The 22,430-nt window shown below is 45.0% G+C and overlaps 1 protein-coding gene across 2 annotated transcripts in view; it reads right to left on the bottom strand.

Moving 5' to 3' along the window:
- Positions 1-22,430, bottom strand: part of CFAP43 (cilia and flagella associated protein 43) — a 125,950-nt gene that overhangs the window by 95,605 nt on the left and 7,915 nt on the right. Inside the window, exons 2-6 of one of the 2 annotated variants that reach the window (XM_077265903.1) lie at positions 15,383-15,636; positions 12,941-13,037; positions 9,822-9,989; positions 5,871-6,006; positions 5,480-5,636 (exon numbers count right to left, since the gene is read on the bottom strand). In XM_077265903.1, coding sequence (XP_077122018.1) covers positions 5,480-5,636; positions 5,871-6,006; positions 9,822-9,989; positions 12,941-13,037; positions 15,383-15,636 — 812 coding nt within the window. The remainder of the gene's footprint in view (positions 1-5,479; positions 5,637-5,870; positions 6,007-9,821; positions 9,990-12,940; positions 13,038-15,382; positions 15,637-22,430) is intronic. The other variant, XM_077265904.1, reaches the window with a different exon arrangement.

Here is a 22,430-nt window from a genome sequence, read left to right as displayed (position 1 = left end):
GAGGCTCAACTGAAGGTACAACAGGTACCTCATACCTGCGCAATAACGACCGATGAAAAACGTTATGAATGGAAAAGGACGCAGGGAGGTCCAAACGGAAAGAAACAGGATTAAGAATCTCCAATATTCTATAAGGGCCGATGAACCGAGGTTTAAACTTAGGAGAAGAGACCCTCATAGGGACAAAACGAGAAGACAACCACACCAAATCTCCAACACAAAGCCGAGAACCAACACGACGATGACGGTTGGCAAAACGCTGAGTCTTCTCCTGGGACAACTTCAAATTGTCCATAACCTGCCCCCAGATGTGATGCAATCTCTCCACCACCGCATCCACTCCAGGACAATCCGAGGATTCCACCTGACCGGAGGAAAATCGAGGGTGAAACCCCGAATTACAGAAAAACGGGGACACCAAGGTGGAAGAACTGGCCCGATTATTGAGGGCGAACTCTGCCAATGGCAAAAAAGCAACCCAATCATCCTGGTCAGCAGAGACAAAACACCTCAGATATGTCTCAAGGGTCTGATTAGTCCGCTCGGTCTGGCCATTAGTCTGAGGGTGAAAAGCAGATGAAAAAGACAAATCTATGCCCATCCTAGCACAGAATGCCCGCCAAAATCTAGACACAAATTGGGTACCTCTGTCAGAAACAATATTCTCAGGAATACCGTGCAATCGGACAACATTCTGAAAAAACAGAGGAACCAACTCAGAAGAAGAAGGCAACTTGGGCAGAGGAACCAAATGGACCATTTTAGAGAAACGGTCACAGACCACCCAGATGACAGACATCTTCTGGGAAACAGGCAGATCTGAAATAAAATCCATCGAGATGTGTGTCCAAGGCCTCTTAGGAATAGGCAAGGGCAACAGCAGTCCGCTAGCCCGAGAACTACAAGACTTGGCCCGAGCACAAACGTCACATGACTGCACAAAGACTCGCACATCTCGTGACAGGGAAGGCCACCAGAAGGATCTTGCCACCAAATCCCTGGTACCAAAAATTCCGGGATGACCTGCCAATGCAGAAGAATGTACCTCAGAGATGACTCTGCTGGTCCAATCATCCGGAACAAACAGTCTATCAGGCGGACAACGATCCGGTCTATCCGCCTGAAACTCTTGCAAGGACCGCCGCAGATCAGGAGAAACGGCCGACAAAATTACTCCCTCCCTAAGGATACCTGTGGGTTCAGAATTACCAGGAGAGTCCGGGTCAAAACTCCTAGAAAGGGCATCTGCCTTAACATTCTTAGAACCCGGTAGGTATGACACCACAAAATTAAAGCGAGAAAAAAAATAAAGACCAGCGCGCCTGTCTAGGATTCAGGCGTCTGGCAGTCTCAAGATAAATCAAATTTTTGTGGTCAGTCAATACCACCACCTGATGCCTAGCCCCCTCGAGCCAATGGCGCCACTCCTCAAAAGCCCACTTCATGGCCAAAAGCTCCCGATTCCCAACATCATAATTCCGCTCTGCGGGCGAAAATTTGCGAGAAAAGAAGGCACAAGGCCTAATGACGGAGCAGTCGGAACCTTTCTGCGACAACACTGCCCCAGCTCCGATCTCCGAAGCGTCAACCTCAACCTGAAAAGGCAGATTCACATCAGGCTGACGCAACACAGGGGCAGAGGCAAAACGGCGCTTAAGCTCCTGAAAGGCCTCTACAGCATGAGGGGACCAATTAGCAACATCAGCGCCTTGTCTGGTCAAATCAGTCAGTGGTTTAACGACATCCGAAAAACCAGCAATAAATCGGCGGTAAAAGTTGGCAAAGCCCAAAAATCTCTGAAGACCCTTAAGAGAGGAGGGCTGAGTCCAGTCACAAATAGCTTGCACCTTGACGGGATCCATCTCAATGGAAGAGGGAGAAAAAATATACCCCAAAAAGGAAATTTTCTGGACCCCAAAAACGCACTTAGACCCCTTCACACATAAAGAATTAGACCGCAGAACCTGAAAAACTCTCCTGACCTGCTGGACATGAGAGTCCCAGTCATCAGAAAAAATCAGAATATCATCCAGATATATTATCATAAATTTATCCAGAAAATCGCGGAAAATATCATGCATAAAAGACTGGAAAACTGAAGGGGCATTAGAAAGACCAAAAGGCATGACCAAATACTCAAAGTGGCCCTCGGGCGTATTAAATGCGGTCTTCCACTCATCCCCCTGCCTGATCCGCACCAAATTATACGCCCCACGAAGATCAATTTTAGAGAACCACTTAGCACCCTCTATACGAGCAAACAAATCAGTAAGCAATGGCAATGGGTATTGATACTTAACAGTGATCTTATTCAGAAGCCGATAATCAATACATGGTCTCAAAGAGCCGTCTTTTTTTGAGACAAAGAAAAACCCAGCTCCCAAGGGAGAAGAAGATGGACGAATATGTCCCTTTTCCAAAGACTCCTTTATATATTCCCGCATAGCAGCATGTTCCGGCACAGACAAATTAAACAAACGACCCTTTGGATATTTACAACCCGGTATCAAATCTATGGCACAATCGCACTCACGGTGCGGAGGTAACGACCCAAGCTTGGGTTCGTCAAAGACGTCTTGATAATCAGAGAGGAACTCAGGGACTTCAGAGGGAATGGACGACGAAATAGAAACCAAAGGTACGTCCCCATGAATACCCTTACATCCCCAGCTCAACACAGACATTGCTCTCCAGTCCAAGACTGGGTTGTGAGACTGCAACCATGGCAATCCCAGTACCAAATCGTCATGTAAATTATACAGCACCAGGAAACGAATAATCTCCTGGTGATCCGGATCGATACGCATGGTTACTTGTGTCCAGTATTGTGGTTTATTATTAGCCAATGGGGTGGAGTCAATCCCCTTCAGAGGAATAAGAGTCTCCAAAGGCTCTAAATCAAAACCACAACGATTGGCAAAGGACCAATCCATAAGACTCAGAGCGGCGCCAGAGTCAACATAGGCGTCCGTGGCAATGGATGACAAAGAACAAATCAGGGTTACAGACAAAATAAACTTAGACTGAATGGTGCCAATGGAAACAGACTTATCAAGCTTCTTTGTACGCCTAGAGCATGCTGATATAACATGAGTAGAATCCCCACAATAGAAACACAATCCATTCTTCCGTCTAAAATTCTGTCGCTCGCTCCTGGACAGAATTCTATCACACTGCATACTTTCTGGCGTCTTTTCCATAGACACCGCCAGATGGTGCACCGGTTTGCGCTCTTGCAGACGCCTATCAATCTGAATAGCCATTGTCATGGACTCATTCAGACCTGCAGGCAAAGGGAACCCCACCATAACATCCTTAACGGCATCAGAGAGACCTTCTCTGAAAGTTGCCGCCAAGGCGCACTCATTCCACTGAGTAAGCACAGACCATTTACGGAATTTTTGGCAGAAAACTTCAGCTTCGTCTTGCCCCTGAGATAGTGCCATCAAAGTTTTTTCTGCCTGAAGTTCCAAATGAGGTTCCTCATAAAGCAAGCCCAAGGCCAGAAAAAACGCATCCACATCGCGTAACGCAGGATCCCCTGCTGGCAATGAGAAGGCCCAATCTTGAGGGTCACCCCTGAGCAAGGAAATCACAATCCTAACCTGCTGAGCAGGGTCTCCAGCTGAACGAGACTTCAGGGACAAATAAAGCTTACAATTATTTCGGAAATTCTGGAAGCTAGCTCTATTCCCTGTGAAGAACTCCGGCAAAGGAATTCTCGGCTCAGATACCGGAGCATGTACCACAAAATCTTGTAAATTTTGTACTTTCGTGATGAGATTATTCAAACCCGCAGTTACACTCTGGAGATCCATTATTGTCAGGTGCACACAGAGCATACAGAGATTAGGAGGAGAGAGAGAAAAAAGACTGCAGCAAGGCAGACTGGAGGAAAAAAAAAAAAAAAAATTCCAGCAGACTTCTTATAACTCTCCTTTCTCAACCTGGGTCTTTAACACTTTATTGGCCGGTCAAACTGTCATGATCTCTGCAGGCAGAGATCATAGCAAGCCTATAGAGGGACAAGCTCTCGGAAGATGGAACTATACTGACCATGAACTAAGCCTGCCGCGCAACTAGAAATAGCCAGGTAGCATTTCCTATTTATAGCTAGATGCCCAGCTCTGGCCTAAGACCTAAATAGCTAGCAGAGGGAAATATAAGACCTGGCTCACCTCTAGAGAAATATTCCAAAGAAGACAGTAGCCCCCCACATATAATGACGGTGAGTTCAGATGAAACAACAAACGCAGCAGGAAAATAGTCATAGCAAATTTGAGGTCCGCTTACTAGATAGCAGAAGACAGATAGTATACTTTCATGGTCAGCAGAAAAACACTAACAAAACACCATCCAGAGATTACCTTAAACTCTGGCATTAACTCATAACGCCAGAGTAGCAATCCCTGATCAACGAGAGCTTTCCAGACACAGTAACAAAACTTCAGCTGTGAACTGGAACAAATAGGCAAAACAAAACATGGACAAAAGTCCAACTTATCTAGAAGTTGTCTAGAAGCAGGAACAAGCACTGAGAGGCATCAGATAACATTGTTGACCGGCAAGAAACCACCAGAGAAATGAGCTTAAATAGCGACACCCACTACTGATGGAACCAGGTGAAACAGGAAAGAGGATGACAAGTCCAATTCCACAAGCGGCCACCGGGGGAGCCCAGAATCCAAATTCACAACAGCTGTCTACCATATGGGGCTGTCCTCTACCAGATGGGATTGTCCTCTATCATATAGGATTGTTCTCTATCATATGGGGTTGTCTTCTACCAGATGAGATTGTCCTCTACCATATGGGGCTGTCCTATACCAGATGGGGCTGTCCTTTACTAGATGGGTTTGCCCTCTACCAGAAGGGATGTCCTCTACCAGATGAGGGTTACCCTCTACCAGATGGGGTGGTCCTCTACCAGATGGGGCTGTCCTATACCAGATGGGGCTGTCCTCTACTAGATGGTTTTGTCCTCTACCAGATGAGGGTTGCCCTCTACCAGATGGGGCTGTCCTCTACCAGATGGGGTTGTCCTTTACCAGATGGGGTTGTCCTCTACGAGACAGCCCTTTCTTATCTACTATTTTGTCGTATAGGGCTAAGAACTTACTGGCCGGTTGCTAACTACCTGTCTGGCGATGATCTCTGCCGGCTGAGAGCGGTCATGGCAATTCTCCTGCTTCCGGTGACATCACATCGACAGAGCAGCATCTTCTCTTCCATTTTGTTCTGTTGATGAGACATCAGTGCATCACTGCCGATTTTATGCTGAATAGCAGGCAGCTCCCCGATGCCTAACTGCGGGGAGCCGGCTCTTAATCAAAATTACATCCACAGTGACGCACTTTTGACGGAGAAGACCGGAAGGGAAAGAGCTGCTCTGTTGACCTGACATCACCAGAAGCATGGTCATAACCACCCTGAGCCCTCTATTAAAGCATGAATAATACCGTTCTAATGGACTTATTACCAGCTGTAGGCGGCTCTGTTAGGCTCAGAGCAGTCATTTTCTGTGTCTCGGGGTTAACAGACAGTAATTGTCCTCCTTTACATCCAACAAACAATAGGGATGTTGAGCTCCAGCAATGGCTACTGGGTTTCACAACTGGTTTTCTTTCTTCTTTTGGCTTAAATGCATAAAAAAACAAATTTAGAAAAAGAAGAGTAGAGTTTGTGATAACAAAATATTTTTTTTCTGCTATAATATCTACCCAATGGCCATAGACAGTACAGACGCCACACACAAAAGAAATCAAAAACTTGTGAAATCCCTTTCTAAAACTTGAAATTACTATTTGAAGCTGGCATAAAGGAATAATAATATATTATGTTCAATAGCCTTTCTGATTTAGATAACTTACGATGAACCCTTCCACTTCATCACCCACTAAGCCAGCAATGGCATGTAAGGGTACTTGAGGTCCGACGTTGGAAAGGAGACTGAGATGGCCGTCCTCCTCAGCCATTAAACCATCTTCGTTGAGAAGTTTGATTGGTCTATGAATGAATAACACCATCATTATGTATTAAATGCATTTATGTTATTAGCGATTGAAACTTGCTATGGAATCTGATAGCAGCTTGATGTAGGGACAGAGATCCTTATTCCAGGGATGTATCATTTACTGGCTTACTTGGCTGCTTGTTTGTCTGATGTAGATGTAGCAGAGTGAAGAATTATGGGCTGTGTATTACCAGCTCCCACCCCTGATTGGCAGCTTCCTGTGGATACTGTTCATTATCAGCCAATCAACAGTGGGGATGGGTTTACACAGACTTGCCTGACTGCTCTGCACTTGAGATGTAGTCCTGCAGTGATAATCACCTTATGATAAAACGCTGATTGTAATCTATATATATAATTGTCTAAGGGGTACTTCCGTCTTTCTGTCGGCAACTTCCGTCACGGATATTCATTCGCTGATTGGTCTCGCCAGCTGCCTGTCATGGCTGCCGCGACCAATCAGCGATGGGCACAGTCCGATTAGTCCCTCCCTACTCCCCTGCAGTCACTGCCCGGCGCCCGCTCCATACTCCCCGCAGTCACGGCTCACACAGGGTTAATGCCAGTGGTAACGGACCGCGTTATGCTGCGGGTAACTCCGTTACCACCGCTATTAACCCTGTGTGACCAAGTTTTTACTATTGATGCTGCCTATGCAGCCTCAATAGTAAAAACATCTAATGTTAAAAATAATAAAAAAAAATAACAAATCATTATATACTCACCTTCCGCCGCCTTTCCGACGCTCCTGTGACCGGTCCATGCAAGCGGCAGGTTCCGGTGCTAGGTTGGTGTGCGACAAGGACCTGCCATGACGTCACGGTCATGTGACCGCGACGTCACCACAGGCCCTGCGCGAGAAGGACCTGCCGTGACGTCATCACACCCTCGGACCGGAAGCTGCCGCCTGAAACAAACACAGGGCCCCTCGGAAGGTGAGTATATGTTTATTTTTTATTTTTTAACCTGTGACATACGTGGCTGGGCAATATACTACGTGGCTGGGCAATATACTACGTGGCTCTGTGCTATATACTACGTGGCTCTGTGCTGTATACTACGTCACTGGGCAAAATACTACGTGGCTCTGTGCTGTATACTACGTCACTGGGCAATATACTACTTCGCTGGGCAATATACTACGTGGCTGGGCAATATACTATGTGGCTGGGCAATATACTACGTCACTGGGCAATATACTACATAACTGGGCAATATACTACGTAACTGGGCAATATACTACGTAACTGGGCAATATACTACATAACTGGGCAATATACTACATACTACGTGGCTCTGTGCTGTATACTACGTCACTGGGCAATATACTACGTCACTGGGCAATATACTACGTGGCTGGGCAATATACTACGTGACTGGGCAATATACTACGTGACTGGGCAATATACTACCTAACTGGGCAATATACTACGTCACTGGGCAATATACTACGTAACTGGGCAATATACTACGTAACTGGGCAATATACGTAACTGGGCAATATACTACGTGGCTGGGCAATATACTACGTAACTGGGCAATATACTACGTCACTGGGCAATATACTACGTCACTGAGCAATATACTACGTAACTGGGCAATATACTACGTAACTGGGCAATATACGTAACTGGGCAATATACTACGTAACTGGGCAATATACTGCGTCACTGGGCAATATACTACGTCACTGGGCAATATACTATGTAACTGGGCAATATACTACGTCACTGGGGAATATACTACATCACTGGGCAATATACTACGTAACTGGGCAATATACTACGTAACTGGGCAATATACTACGTAATTGGGCAATATATTACGTAACTGGGCAATATACTACGTCACTGGGCAATATACTATGTAACTGGGCAATATACTACGTGGCTGGGCAATATACTACATAACTGGGCAATATACAACGTCACTGGGCAATATACTACGTGACTGGGCAATATACTATGTAACTGGGCAATATACTACGTGGCTGGGCAATATACTACATAACTGGGCAATATACAACGTCACTGGGCAATATACTACGTCACTGGGCAATATACTATGTAACTGGGCAATATACTACGTGGCTGGGCAATATACTACATAACTGGGCAATATACAACGTCACTGGGCAATATACTACGTGACTGGGCAATATACAACGTCACTGGGCAATATACTACGTGGTTCTGTGCTGTATACTACGTAACTGGGCAATATACTACGTGACTGGGCAATATACAACGTCACTGGGCAATATACTACGTAACTGGGCAATATACTACGTGGCTGGGCAATATACTACGTGACTGGGCAATATACTACGTGACTGGGCAATATACTACCTAACTGGGCAATATACTACGTCACTGGGCAATATACTACGTACCTGGGCAATATACTACGTAACTGGGCAATATACGTAACTGGGCAATATACTACGTGGCTGGGCAATATACTACGTAACTGGGCAATATACTACGTCACTGGGCAATATACTACGTCACTGAGCAATATACTACGTAACTGGGCAATATACTACGTAACTGGGCAATATACTACGTCACTGGGCAATATACTATGTAACTGGGCAATATACTACGTCACTGGGGAATATACTACATCACTGGGCAATATACTACGTAACTGGGCAATATACTACGTAACTGGGCAATATACTACGTAACTGGGCAATATACTACGTAATTGGGCAATATATTACGTAACTGGGCAATATACTACGTCACTGGGCAATATACTATGTAACTGGGCAATATACTACGTGGCTGGGCAATATACTACATAACTGGGCAATATACAACGTCACTGGGCAATATACTACGTGACTGGGCAATATACTATAACTGGGCAATATACTACGTGGCTGGGCAATATACTACATAACTGGGCAATATACAACGTCACTGGGCAATATACTACGTCACTGGGCAATATACTATGTAACTGGGCAATATACTACGTGGCTGGGCAATATACTACATAACTGGGCAATATACAACGTCACTGGGCAATATACTACGTGACTGGGCAATATACAACGTCACTGGGCAATATACTACGTGGTTCTGTGCTGTATACTACGTAACTGGGCAATATACTACGTGACTGGGCAATATACAACGTCACTGGGCAATATACTACTTAACTGGGCAATATACTACGTGGCTGGGCAATATACTACGTCACTGGGCACTATACTACGTCACTGGGCAAGATACTACGTGGACATGCATATTCTAGAATATCCGATGCGTTAGAATCGGGCCACCATCTAGTGAAACTATAACACACATCCTAATAAGTGATACATCTCTGGAATCAGGGTCTCAGCCCCTATATTATGCTGCTCTCAGATTATTTAGCAAAAACCTGCTCTCAGACTCACTTTAACAAGAATGTAAACTTAACATTACAGTACTGATGTGGATTAAACGATGATGTGGCATTATATTGTGAAAAAATGGCCAACACAGTAACAGATGTAGCTTAAGGCTCTGTTCATACCTGCGTCAGAGCCTTCGTCAGGAGTCCCCATTACTATACTTTACAAGAACTTTATATCAGCATGTAGAGCTATTCTTTGCTTCAAACTTAAAGAATCAAGAATGATAACATTTCCTACTCTAAAACATGCTCCAAGGAGACCTCCTCTGTCCTAACGTTTAAGCATATACATGTAGCATTGGACTTAAAACACATAGGAGCAAGTATGGCGTATTATAGCTGGTTACTGTTAAAAGACAAAATTGAAGTGTCAGTAAGTTGTTAGTAAGTGAATACTTACATTGATTTCAGGTTGTACACTGTGTCACATACTTCAACATTCCAGAGACTAAGACAATCCGCACTAGACAAACACAACTGACGCCAATCCATGGGGTTGAACGTCAAACTGGTAAAGTTGGATTGGGAATCTGACACACTGCATAGGGCAATACCTTCCTGCCAGTTCCTACAACGTAAAAAAACCCCACTGTTATGTATAAAATAGTAGAATCACTAAAGAGGTTATTGCAGGAATAATTTTCATGCCAAAAGACCAGCAATACTGTCTTAACTATTTTAATATACAAGGTATCTGTGCTGCTGGGACTGCTCTAAACAGAATCAGTCTCCTTCCCCTTCTGGCAGCTGACAATATACTGTAGTTTATTCTTACTCCACGTGCAGGAGTCTTCCAAGCTATACTGCCATGTTGCTGTGGAGGCTCAAGACCTTCCAGGAAAACAGGGTGAAAAGCTATTTTATTGGCTGCTCTGTAGTAAAGAGGGTCCAATAGGTTTCTATAGAGCAGATATCGAGTCGATTCATCAGGTGACTGAGTTAAGTGTTTTGATTCATAAGGTGCTTTAGACATAAAAGACAAGGTGATGTCATACTATTTATGTAAACGGCATAACTCTTTACAGGATTGTTCAGGAACCCAGCCGGGGCATCCCACAGATATCTCATCTCTGTTACCAAGTTGTCACAAACCAGCCCTCCGCTGCCTCCAGTCATCAGGACAGTTACGCAACTGACTTACCAGTGATGGACAAGGCCACGGTTGATTTCGCAACTAGGCTGGTTTTGGGGAACTCACAGTATATATATATACTCGAATCCAGTTACATGGAAAACTAGCTGCCACCACCAATTGTTTATACAGGCCGATTGGACGCTCGTTACGGTTAGCGTATGGCTTCAAGGATGCGGTTTATAGAGCAAGAGGAACAAAGCTATTACATTTTATATATTTAATCCCAAAGTAAGCAGTGTTTATAAAAATATACAAAAGATGTTACAAAAGGGACAAAACAATATAGTATATACAACTACATAAAATACAAAGAGAAAACAAAAGTACTAACTGTGTTATGGAAATGGCGCAGATCTTAGCGGAGGGACGCTCTCCTTTGAAAACAGTACAGAACTACAGCGAACTGTGTCTTCCAGGACTGACAATTATAATTCAAAATTTGTATTTATCAGATAAAAGTCATGCCCACATGCCTCCAATGGGTGACCTCAGATAGAGGCTGGTCAATGGGATGTGGCTAGGTCCTAAAAAATAATGAGATCCCTAATTTTCAGGGTATCTGCCCACCTGGATATCCCAGGCGGGGATATTAAAGGGTATATACGAGACTTTGCGAAAAACAAAAATGTGCCTAAGCAGTAACAGGCAGTTAGATGCTACATATCCACCTGTTGTACCCGGCGCCATTCTTCGCCGGCACAGATCATTCACAGAACGCTCATGCCAGCGATTCAGCCGCCTCTGCTGACTTCAGTCTTTTCTGCTCCGCCCTGTTGACAGGACCGAACTTCCGATGTCATTTTGATTGACAGATGATTCCTACCGTCTAACTCAGGGAGCTGACTGTCAATCAGAATGACGTCGAAAGTCACACCCCGTCAACAGAGAATGGTGGAAAGGAAGCCGCCGCTCTGTCAACTTGACATCAGCAGAGGCAACTGAATCTGCGGCAAGAATGGTCTGTGACTGCTCTGTCCCAAGGAAGAAAAAAAAAGTCTGCTATAATTCTTTTGAAGACCAAACAAGTATTCTCCGGAGGTGATAGATTTCTTGCATCTCAGCCTCTTGTGTACACTGAGCCAAGACTTCATGGCTGTTCTCCAGCAGATAACCTACTTCAATTACCTGTTCACAGCAGGAGGTCATAAAGCAATTGGGATCAGATGAAGTGCTAGCTCTTGTTTTTTCCAAAGTGATAAATAAGCTGTGTTTCAATCTCCAACAAGAGGGTAAAACGTCCCTTCTCAAGAGATTGCTTCATAGTTTTTAGGCCCAATTTATCATTACATATATGACATGGATCATTTATGTAACGACAGGAAATTGTGACTATTTTTTCAATACAACTAATATAGTTAATGGAAAAACAACAGTGATACTTTACTGTTTACTCAGGTACATTGTATCATAGGCTTCTGAGAGTCCACCTCTTCACTAATTTACACTTTACATTTTCCTAAGAACGCTTGTTTCACAATTATCAACCTGTCAGCTGATCACTCAGCAAACAACAAGATGTTTGATCATCCAACCTCTGCACCACCGGTCAATCTGCGAAAATGTATGCAGCACGTGGCTGAGATACCAAATGCCATCCACTCTGCACCTGCTGTATGCCACCACAGAAAATCAATATGCAAATTGCCTCTTCAGAGAAAAAGAGGACTTCAACTCTATAGCGCCACCTGTTGGAAGTAGCGATCCTACAAGTCACACTCAACCCTTTAACGAGTCATGTAATATGACTTAGGATAAAAGACAAATCAATATCTCAATTCGGAGACACGGTGTTTCGGGCTGTTGGCCCTCGTCAGTGCAAAGCATGAGAAGATCTGCAGCATCCTACTTTGCGTATACTCGGGTTCCACTCCAAAAGCTACCGGAAAAGGCACTAAACGTTAAGATATTGATTTTCATGTGAAAAATACTGAAAATGTTCAGTCTTTTGAGCGTCTTTTAACTGCTTCAGGTTTCCAAATACAACAAATGGTTAAAAGAAGTGATCTGACCATTCTTCAGGCATTTTCATCCCTGAAGACGCTGTATATTTTATAATGAAAGTCAACGGGAAGGCTCAAAAGATGCCCAAGCGTCCTTTTCGAGAGTTTTTCCATCATCTTGCTTCAAAAAAACACTAGCGGTTTCTACATTGTTGAATAGAATAAAAAAAAAATCTGGAGGACACCAGTAGCAAAGACGCCTCCAAGACAATAAAAAAAGGGACAGAAGAGTTGCATCCCCGGATATAGGGATCATGAAGGCGATGAAAGACTACAGTATTTTGCCAAATCCAGGATGACTGACCAACATGTATCTACAATAATGGCATTAAAACATGAGTTCACAGACGACAAAACTGGCCACATAAACATGGGCTTCCTTACCAGATAGTAAGTAGGTGGTCTGGGACCGAGGAGTAGCTACCTAAGTGGTGTCCTGAGAGACTGAATGCCAGTAGGGAATATTCCAGTTGTGCGCCACCTGAAGGGGGAATATAAGGAGTCACAAAACATAACTCTAGGTTACCTACCTGCCCTAAGACAGAAAGTAAAGTGTGAGACAAAGGATGCGATAGAGCGGTACGCAGGCTGATCTTGGATAGAATTCATGGATAAAGGTGTGATAGATGATAAATAATATCTCCTGTGTATGGGACAGTAAAGCATCAGCAAAGCCATCTAATGTGTATGATCAGCCTTAGATGATGTATAATGATGATGTATAATAGTGTAGGGATCACGCTCCCAGGGAGGCGTTAGGTAGCATTCACACAGACAATGCAGCTTGGTCCACACATGTGCAGTTTTATTGCTTCCATAAAACTCCACGGAATTCAAAACCAAAAACAGCCTCTTCACCATAGCAATAAACCATTCATTCAGCAGGCCCATATGTGCCAGGGCGGGCTCACCCGGACAGATTACAGGCCTTTCTCCTGAAGCAACTTTATGCAGAGCAGACGTACGATCCTACCAGTCTCAGTATCAACTTCAGCCTGATTCCAGAACCAAACACAAGTGTTCATCTCCATGCGCAGTTCACACTGAACAGGCTGCAAGTTCCACACATTACTCGGCAGCTCCAACATATAGACATATAGACTGCTCAGCTGTCCATTCAGAGACAGACTCTGGCTTGTCTCTCTCCCAGCTAAAAGCTCACATTTTGGCTGGTCACTCACCAGCTTCAACAAACTCCACTCTGCTCAACATCCAGCAGACTGACACAAGGTGAACCTATTTCCTGGTTATTAGTCAAAGCTAGCCAGGTACATCTAATTAAGACCTGCAGTGTTAGGATTTAAGACAGTCATACCTGGCTTTGCTGCAATAAATAAATATGAGAGAGCTAAGAGATAGATAAAAGATAGATATTTTAAAGATGATGGATAGACAAAACGAGATGATAGATATCTGAGGAAAAAAACAGATATATCTGAGAAATAAAGATAAATGTCTGAGAAATACTAGATGGATATAGATCTTGGATATATATAGATCTTAGAGTTCATACATTAGTAAATATCTGCCTCCTCACCGGTCCCTGTCACTTCTCATACTGCCACAAAGTCCCTTCACAGGTTTCCCTCAATGCCCAAACTGTGATACTGTTTCCTCACAGGTCCCCCTCGCTTCCCATACTGCCTCCTCATGTGTCCCCATACTGCCAGACTGCCCCCTCACAGCTCCCTCTAGCACCCCATACTGCCATACTATCTCCTCACAGGTCTCCCCCCGCTCACTATACTGCCATACTGTCGCCTGACGGGTCTCCTTCGCTCTCCATGCTGCTACACTGTCTGCTCACAGGTCGCCCTCACACCACATACTGCCATACTGTCTCCTCACAGGTCTCCCCCCGCTCACTATACTGCCATACTGTCTCCTCACAGGTCTTCTTCGCTCTCCATACTGCCATACTGTCTCCTCACAGGTCTTCTTCGCTCTCCATACTGCCATACTGCCGCCTCACAGGTCTCCTTCACTCTCCATACTGCTACACTGTCTGCTCACAGGTCGCCCTCACACCACATACTGCCGTGCTGTCTCCTCACATATCTCCCCCCGCTCACTATACTGCCATACTGTCTCCTCACAGGTCTTCTTCGCTCTCCATACTGCCATACTGCTGCCTCACAGGTCTCCTTCGCTCTCCATACTGCTACACTGTCTGCTCACAGGTCGCTCTCACACCACATACTGCCATACTGTCTCCTCACAGGTCCCCGTTTCCTCACAAACCTCCCCCCTACTGCTTCCTCACACGTTGCACGCTCCCTACACTGTCTTCTCAAATCCACCCGCAATTACAATAAATCTTTGGTGTCTTCAGCTCCATGGGAGTGCATATCAGACCGGCATTCAACACGCCTAAACGGCGCAGTGGAATTACGTCATCAGCATGATCAGATGACTTGATCAAACTGCCGACGTCACCCTGATCTGGAAGTCAGTTCTTTAATTGTACTCGCGGCTGAAAGACGCAAGTACAATTGAAAGCTGGGAGCCGGCATGTTCCAACTTCTCAGACCCGGCTGTCAGTTTCAGAGCTGGTACTGAGAATGGCCAAATCCCTCCGAGGGGTGACAAATGCCTTTTCCCTAGCTATGCCCCTGGGTAGATAGGTAAACATATGTAGATCTTCGATATATTCCGAACTTAGAGGTAAAACAGATATCTGAGGATAATAGATACGTAGACAGATCGCTGGATATTTGAGAGATGATATCTATCTCAGACTTGCAATACAGTAAGGAATGTTCCTCCCGATCCAGGAGTGTTCTGGCAGTGATGTAGAGATTTCTCCCTGTCCGTGTCATACAGTACCGTTCAGCTCTGCTCTCCTCACCAGTCCTGGGAAGGTAAACACATGGAGATTTGGAGGCAGTTTCTCGTCACTAAATGCCACAACGTCACTGCTCTGATTGGCGGCGAACGCCCCGATCCTCCCAGACGGACACTGGAGCAGAGACTGACGCTTTGATTCAATGTCAGTAAAAACGATAAAGTTCCCACACGGGTGACACACTGTGCTACGGTTGATAAATGTCACATGTTTCTGATTACTTCCTTGCACCCATCTGCAAAAAAAATAAATGATCGTGTTATAGTCAGTATTGAAAACCACGTAAAATTTCCATACAATCATCTGTCATGATCTCTGCAGGCAGAGATCATAGCAAGCCTATAGAGGGACAAGCTCTCGGAAGATGGAACTATACTGACCATGAACTAAGCCTGCCGCGCAACTAGAAATAGCCAGGTAGCATTTCCTATTTATCGCTAGATGCCCAGCTCTGGCCTAAGACCTAAATAGCTAGCAGAGGGAAATATAAGACCTGGCTCACCTCTAGAGAAATATTCCAAAGAAGACAGTAGCCCCCCACATATAATGACGGTGAGTTCAGATGAAACAACAAACGCAGCAGGAAAATAGTCTTAGCAAATTTGAGGTCCGCTTACTAGATAGCAGAAGACAGATAGTATACTTTCATGGTCAGCAGAAAAACACTAACAAAACACCATCCAGAGATTACCTTAAACTCTGGCATTAACTCATAACGCCAGAGTAGCAATCCCTGATCAACGAGAGCTTTCCAGACACAGTAACAAAACTTCAGCTGTGAACTGGAACAAATAGGCAAAACAAAACATGGACAAAAGTCCAACTTATCTAGTAGTTGTCTAGAAGCAGGAACAAGCACTGAGAGGCATCAGATAACATTGTTGACCGGCAAGAAACCACCAGAGAAATGAGCTTAAATAGCGACACCCACTACTGATGGAATCAGGTGAAACAGGAAAGAGGATGACAAGTCCAATTCCACAAGCGGCCACCGGGGGAGCCCAGAATCCAAATTCACAACAGTACCCCCCCCTCAAGGAGGGGGCACCGAACCCTCACCAGATCCACCAGGGCGACCAGGATGAGCCCTATGGAAGGCACGAACAAGATCAGAAGCATGAACATCAGATGCATTGACCCAAGAATTATCCTCCTGGCCGTAACCCTTCCAGTTGACCAGATACTGGAGTTTCCGTCTGGAAACACGAGAGTCCAAAATTTTCTCCACAACGTACTCCAACTCACCCTCAACCAACACCGGAGCAGGAGGCTCAACTGAAGGTACAACAGGTACCTCATACCTGCGCAATAACGACCGATGAAAAACGTTATGAATGGAAAAGGACGCAGGGAGGTCCAAACGGAAAGAAACAGGATTAAGAATCTCCAATATTCTATAAGGGCCGATGAACCGAGGTTTAAACTTAGGAGAAGAGACCCTCATAGGGACAAAACGAGAAGACAACCACACTAAATCTCCAACACAAAGCCGAGAACCAACACGACGATGACGGTTGGCAAAACGCTGAGTCTTCTCCTGGGACAACTTCAAATTGTCCATAACCTGCCCCCAGATGTGATGCAATCTCTCCACCACCGCATCCACTCCAGGACAATCCGAGGATTCCACCTGACCGGAGGAAAATCGAGGGTGAAACCCCGAATTACAGAAAAACGGGGACACCAAGGTGGAAGAACTGGCCCGATTATTGAGGGCGAACTCTGCCAATGGCAAAAAAGCAACCCAATCATCCTGGTCAGCAGAGACAAAACACCTCAGATATGTCTCAAGGGTCTGATTAGTCCGCTCGGTCTGGCCATTAGTCTGAGGGTGAAAAGCAGATGAAAAAGACAAATCTATGCCCATCCTAGCACAGAATGCCCGCCAAAATCTAGACACAAATTGGGTACCTCTGTCAGAAACAATATTCTCAGGAATACCGTGCAATCGGACAACATTCTGAAAAAACAGAGGAACCAACTCAGAAGAAGAAGGCAACTTGGGCAGAGGAACCAAATGGACCATTTTAGAGAAACGGTCACAGACCACCCAGATGACAGACATCTTCTGGGAAACAGGCAGATCTGAAATAAAATCCATCGAGATGTGTGTCCAAGGCCTCTTAGGAATAGGCAAGGGCAACAGCAGTCCGCTAGCCCGAGAACTACAAGACTTGGCCCGAGCACAAACGTCACATGACTGCACAAAGACTCGCACATCTCGTGACAGAGAAGGCCACCAGAAGGATCTTGCCACCAAATCCCTGGTACCAAAAATTCCGGGATGACCTGCCAATGCAGAAGAATGTACCTCAGAGATGACTCTGCTGGTCCAATCATCCGGAACAAACAGTCTATCAGGCGGACAACGATCCGGTCTATCCGCCTGAAACTCTTGCAAGGACCGCCGCAGATCAGGAGAAACGGCCGACAAAATTACTCCCTCCCTAAGGATACCTGTGGGTTCAGAATTACCAGGAGAGTCCGGGTCAAAACTCCTAGAAAGGGCATCTGCCTTAACATTCTTAGAACCCGGTAGGTATGACACCACAAAATTAAAGCGAGAAAAAAATAAAGACCAGCGCGCCTGTCTAGGATTCAGGCGTCTGGCAGTCTCAAGATAAATCAAATTTTTGTGGTCAGTCAATACCACCACCTGATGCCTAGCCCCCTCGAGCCAATGGCGCCACTCCTCAAACGCCCACTTCATGGCCAAAAGCTCCCGATTCCCAACATCATAATTCCGCTCTGCGGGCGAAAATTTGCGAGAAAAGAAGGCACAAGGCCTAATGACGGAGCAGTCGGAACCTTTCTGCGACAACACCGCCCCAGCTCCGATCTCCGAAGCGTCAACCTCAACCTGAAAAGGCAGATTCACATCAGGCTGACGCAACACAGGGGCAGAGGCAAAACGGCGCTTAAGCTCCTGAAAGGCCTCTACAGCATGAGGGGACCAATTAGCAACATCAGCGCCTTGTCTGGTCAAATCAGTCAGTGGTTTAACGACATCCGAAAAACCAGCAATAAATCGGCGGTAAAAGTTGGCAAAGCCCAAAAATCTCTGAAGACCCTTAAGAGAGGAGGGCTGAGTCCAGTCACAAATAGCTTGCACCTTGACGGGATCCATCTCAATGGAAGAGGGAGAAAAAATATACCCCAAAAAGGAAATTTTCTGGACCCCAAAAACGCACTTAGACCCCTTCACACATAAAGAATTAGACCGCAGAACCTGAAAAACTCTCCTGACCTGCTGGACATGAGAGTCCCAGTCATCAGAAAAAATCAGAATATCATCCAGATATATTATCATAAATTTATCCAGAAAATCGCGGAAAATATCATGCATAAAAGACTGGAAAACTGAAGGGGCATTAGAAAGACCAAAAGGCATGACCAAATACTCAAAGTGGCCCTCGGGCGTATTAAATGCGGTCTTCCACTCATCCCCCTGCCTGATCCGCACCAAATTATACGCCCCACGAAGATCAATTTTAGAGAACCACTTAGCACCCTCTATACGAGCAAACAAATCAGTAAGCAATGGCAATGGGTATTGATACTTAACAGTGATCTTATTCAGAAGCCGATAATCAATACATGGTCTCAAAGAGCCGTCTTTTTTTGAGACAAAGAAAAACCCAGCTCCCAAGGGAGAAGAAGATGGACGAATATGTCCCTTTTCCAAAGACTCCTTTATATATTCCCGCATAGCAGCATGTTCCGGCACAGACAAATTAAACAAACGACCCCTTGGATATTTACAACCCGGTATCAAATCTATGGCACAATCGCACTCACGGTGCGGAGGTAACGACCCAAGCTTGGGTTCGTCAAAGACGTCTTGATAATCAGAGAGGAACTCAGGGACTTCAGAGGGAATGGACGACGAAATAGAAACCAAAGGTACGTCCCCATGAATACCCTTACATCCCCAGCTCAACACAGACATTGCTCTCCAGTCCAAGACTGGGTTGTGAGACTGCAACCATGGCAATCCCAGTACCAAATCGTCATGTAAATTATACAGCACCAGGAAACGAATAATCTCCTGGTGATCCGGATTGATACGCATGGTTACTTGTGTCCAGTATTGTGGTTTATTATTAGCCAATGGGGTGGAGTCAATCCCCTTCAGAGGAATAAGAGTCTCCAAAGGCTCTAAATCAAAACCACAACGATTGGCAAAGGACCAATCCATAAGACTCAGAGCGGCGCCAGAGTCAACATAGGCGTCCGTGGCAATGGATGACAAAGAGCAAATCAGGGTTACAGACAAAATAAACTTAGACTGAATGGTGCCAATGGAAACAGACTTATCAAGCTTCTTTGTACGCCTAGAGCATGCCGATATAACATGAGTAGAATCCCCACAATAGAAACACAATCCATTCTTCCGTCTAAAATTCTGTCGCTCGCTCCTGGACAGAATTCTATCACACTGCATACTTTCTGGCGTCTTTTCCATAGACACCGCCAGATGGTGCACCGGTTTGCGCTCCCGCAGACGCCTATCAATCTGAATAGCCATTGTCATGGACTCATTCAGACCTGCAGGCAAAGGGAACCCCACCATAACATCCTTAACGGCATCAGAGAGACCTTCTCTGAAAGTTGCCGCCAAGGCGCACTCATTCCACTGAGTAAGCACAGACCATTTACGGAATTTTTGGCAGAAAACTTCAGCTTCGTCTTGCCCCTGAGATAGTGCCATCAAAGTTTTTTCTGCCTGAAGTTCCAAATGAGGTTCCTCATAAAGCAAGCCCAAGGCCAGAAAAAACGCATCCACATCGCGTAACGCAGGATCCCCTGCTGGCAATGAGAAGGCCCAATCTTGAGGGTCACCCCTGAGCAAGGAAATCACAATCCTAACCTGCTGAGCAGGGTCTCCAGCTGAACGAGACTTCAGGGACAAATAAAGCTTACAATTATTTCGGAAATTCTGGAAGCTAGCTCTATTCCCTGTGAAGAACTCCGGCAAAGGAATTCTCGGCTCAGATACCGGAGCATGTACCACAAAATCTTGTAAATTTTGTACTTTCGTGATGAGATTATTCAAACCCGCAGTTACACTCTGGAGATCCATTATTGTCAGGTGCACACAGAGCATACAGAGATTAGGAGGAGAGAGAGAAAAAAAGACTGCAGCAAGGCAGACTGGAGGAAAAAAAAAAAAAAATTCCAGCAGACTTCTTATAACTCTCCTTTCTCAACCTGGGTCTTTAACACTTTATTGGCCGGTCAAACTGTCATGATCTCTGCAGGCAGAGATCATAGCAAGCCTATAGAGGGACAAGCTCTCGGAAGATGGAACTATACTGACCATGAACTAAGCCTGCCGCGCAACTAGAAATAGCCAGGTAGCATTTCCTATTTATCGCTAGATGCCCAGCTCTGGCCTAAGACCTAAATAGCTAGCAGAGGGAAATATAAGACCTGGCTCACCTCTAGAGAAATATTCCAAAGAAGACAGTAGCCCCCCACATATAATGACGGTGAGTTCAGATGAAACAACAAACGCAGCAGGAAAATAGTCTTAGCAAATTTGAGGTCCGCTTACTAGATAGCAGAAGACAGATAGTATACTTTCATGGTCAGCAGAAAAACACTAACAAAACACCATCCAGAGATTACCTTAAACTCTGGCATTAACTCATAACGCCAGAGTAGCAATCCCTGATCAACGAGAGCTTTCCAGACACAGTAACAAAACTTCAGCTGTGAACTGGAACAAATAGGCAAAACAAAACATGGACAAAAGTCCAACTTATCTAGTAGTTGTCTAGAAGCAGGAACAAGCACTGAGAGGCATCAGATAACATTGTTGACCGGCAAGAAACCACCAGAGAAATGAGCTTAAATAGCGACACCCACTACTGATGGAATCAGGTGAAACAGGAAAGAGGATGACAAGTCCAATTCCACAAGCGGCCACCGGGGGAGCCCAGAATCCAAATTCACAACAATCATCACATTTATCTTCCTCTTATACATGGTGACCTGAATACAGGACCCAATAATAGCAAGCTCCTGAGCTCCCTCTACAGGTGACTACTGTCAGTTTTCTTTCTATAATTTAACCCCTTAAGGGGGTTGTCTGACCTAACTACAAATTGCTCTAAAGTTCAGCTATTGGTATAACAATGATAAATGAGGCAGCCTCACCAAGATAGCACCCCATCACTCCAGCACAGGCCACTCCGGTGGTCTCCGCTGGTACTGGAGCCATCTGACTGCTGAGGCATGTGTTTGGTAGGGTTCACTTGCACTAAAGGGTTTCCTTTTTTTCTTTTTTCATTTGTTATCATTATATTTTTCATGTTATAACTTTTTACCATATACCTATTAAAGGTTAAGTTTTATCCAATTGCTATTTATCATCTGTGATTGGTCATAGTATGTGCCTTTGACGTACTATTCCATTCGACTGACAGCCCCAGCAGTTACAATACTGAAGTATGAGACGTCGTCACTTTAAGAGTATGCCCCTCTTATCATATATCTAATATATAAAGCTGAATGTGTGTATGTATGTATGTGTGTGTGTATGTCCGGGATTGGCATCTGAACCGTCGCAGCTACAGGCACAAAATTTTGCACAGTCACACGTCTGGACCCCGAGAGCGTCAAAGCTATGTTGTGAGGTGAAATTTTAACCCCGCGCTTTCCAATTCACCAAACAATTTTGCCCCTATCTACATAATGGGGAAAAAATGAAAGGAAAAGTGTTGGAGGCAAATTAACAGCTGCCAGATGTGAACAAGGGGGACTTAAAGAATGACAGCGATGGCGCCAAAGAGTATATACTGTACAGTTGCTAAGGTGGGTTAATGGGATAATCACCACACCACCACGGGGATATGAACACACACACAAAATGCGCCACACACTACCACGTGCTCGAACACATATACCACCCTCAGCGCACATTTCACCACACATACACCAACCTCGCCACATAAAAGTCGAAACACAAAAGTCGCCGCTCAAAACTCGCCACGCGCAAAACTCTCCACATGCAAAACTAGGCTC

Source organism: Ranitomeya variabilis, chromosome 5 (genome assembly GCF_051348905.1).
Source record: "Ranitomeya variabilis isolate aRanVar5 chromosome 5, aRanVar5.hap1, whole genome shotgun sequence".
NCBI classification, from domain to species: domain Eukaryota; kingdom Metazoa; phylum Chordata; class Amphibia; order Anura; family Dendrobatidae; genus Ranitomeya; species Ranitomeya variabilis.
The sequence above is the reverse complement of the archived record's forward strand: the minus strand, read 5'-3'. Positions and strand labels throughout refer to the sequence as shown.